This window comes from Charadrius vociferus, unplaced genomic scaffold (assembly GCF_000708025.1).
Source record: "Charadrius vociferus isolate BGI_N301 unplaced genomic scaffold, ASM70802v2 scaffold357, whole genome shotgun sequence".
Classification (NCBI taxonomy): domain Eukaryota; kingdom Metazoa; phylum Chordata; class Aves; order Charadriiformes; family Charadriidae; genus Charadrius; species Charadrius vociferus.
The window spans coordinates 1157253-1159502 of NW_009649165.1; the positions used below are offsets into that span (position 1 = coordinate 1157253).

Genomic DNA, 2250 nt, shown 5'->3' on the forward strand with positions numbered 1-2250 from the left:
CAGAATATCATTAGTTCAGCTCAGAAATAAAACAACATTTCTCTTAAACATGACAACTGCAGGAAGTAGCACTTTTGAGCAAGCAAATAGGTTTATAACTTGATCCTCTCCCTCTGAGCACAAGCACTTCAGATTGTGTTAAATGTATGGAGCATACTACAGCATAGAAGTACTACCAGTTGGCTATGCTGTCATCGGAGAAATTTCATGTTCTCTTCAAGCCTGGAATTGATGGCCAGAACAGGCAGGCAAGCATCAACATAGTTGTAAAACCTGGTTTATTTCTTAAAAATAAATACAAAAATATAAATATAAAACATTGGCAGATAGAATTTGATGAAATGACGTTGCACAAACCTTTTTTTTTTTTATACCAGCTGCATATTACACTTATTAACATCACGTGTACATTTTGTTTTAATTTTAATGTACAGAACAGGACATAGTGGATTTTTTCTTCTTTGCCATCTTAAAAGCTGCACTTGCAAGGATATGACATGTACCTAACAGAAGCGGCTTGAACATGAGGTTGCTTAAGGGATTATCACCCTGTTCAAATTTCTGAAGGTAAGGTATTGTTTATTTTACTTACTAAAATGGACAACACTGTATTTCCATAGCTTTGGCTCTTGGAAGGTGATTAAATAAAATGCTGTATATATCCCAAGTGGCATCCTACTAGAAAGAATAAATGACATTAATGGACAAATTAAAAACAAGTTTTAAAAGGAAATCATTGTGCTGAGTGGCAGGAAAATTTTCCTGAATGTTAAATACTGTTGAGTGCAGAAGGTGTCTGTAAAATTACTTCCGCTCAAAGGGAACAAAAATGTATCCTACTGTAGGTCAAGAAGTGTCTTTGTCACTTTCTCCTCCACCATACATTTCAGCTAGCTTATTAAACCGAGGGCCCCATTCTCGGAGGTAATCATAGTTTTGGTCTCCTTCAGTAGTACCCGACTCCAAGGAGCTCAAGGATTCAGCTATTGAATCATTTCCTTCATAGGCATAGGTTGCAAGCGAGTCGTACGGCGGTGCAGAAGGATCAGTGTCATGCTCTTTTAGCCTTTGGTTAATGAAATCTCGGACATCTGTGTTATCTGGTGCTGAAGGAGTCCTCCGTGGTACAAATAACGTTTCAGGGATAATGTCTCGTCGAAGCTTCTTGTCTTCGATAGCTGCAGGATTCCTCAGTGTGCCAATATCAAAGGCTTGGGTGTCTTCCTCTCCACCGCCTTCATCGTTATAGCTCACAATGTTGTCTCTGATGTCCTCTTTAGAGAGGATCAAAGGCTCCTTCTTTCGTTGCCTCTTTAGAGCAGCAAACAGCACCACTATAACTAAAAGAGAAAAACAAAGAATAGGTAAAGATCTCTATTTAACAATTTCTTAGTAGCAAATTGACCAGGTACAAGAACTTTATTGCGGCTACATTTTAGCAATTCATTTCTGTCTGATAAATGGATAAACATGTCTATTTGTATTACGGTAACACGGTAAGGTCTATATCAAAATGTACTGTTTTGTACACACATTGTGTGCTCTGCTTTATAGAACCATGATCTTGTCTACATGCTCCTTCTGTAACTTTAATGAGTGTTAAAATAGCCAAACCAACTCTGAAGTTCTTTTCCCCTTTTTAAGCTCAGAGCATACTGTTAAATACTGCTTTTGAGGTGAATTATAGGTCATTAGTGATATTCGGAAAGATGCAAAATGGAGGTTTTACAAAATTCACTTTTTTTTTTTTGTTACAGCACAAAACCTCTGGTTAGACAGTGCTTTAATATAGAAAAAAAAATACTATTTACTAGCATATTCTGTGTGAAATGTATACTGCATGTTGGCTTTAGATAGTTATTTAAATAAAAAACGAGAGACATTCCCTCAAAAAAAAATTAAAATGAAAGACATGAAAGTGAATTTTGACTATGCTGTTCCTCCTCTTTGATCTTCTTTTTCAGACAACTTAACAAAAGAACAAAAATGAGCTTCTGGTTGCACGTTGATAGTTTTAACAGTCTGGGACTTAGAGTTCTTATTTACAATGCCCAATCCACAGACAAATGGTTTTGCCTTTTTTTTTTTTTTCTTTTGTTTTAAGTTGCAGTTGAATTCTTCTTGCAAACCCTATGATCATCAATTTTACCAGCCTGCATAGTTTTGTAAAATGAGTCAGGCCTGAAACATTTGTTCACAGGGGGAAAGAGGCATTTCTTTTTATTACCTAGCAGGATAATGATGCAAAGG

At 36.3% G+C, this 2250-nt stretch overlaps 1 protein-coding gene across 1 annotated transcript; it reads right to left on the reverse strand.

Moving 5' to 3' along the window:
- Positions 1–582: 582 nt before the first annotated feature.
- LOC104289448 (cadherin-10-like) lies at positions 583–2246 on the reverse strand (the record flags this gene model as incomplete). Its single annotated transcript, XM_009888385.1, has 2 exons — positions 583–1340; positions 2228–2246. Coding segments are annotated over 2 exons (513 nt in total), but the record flags the coding sequence as incomplete, so codon positions are not given.
- Positions 2247–2250: the final 4 nt, after the last annotated feature.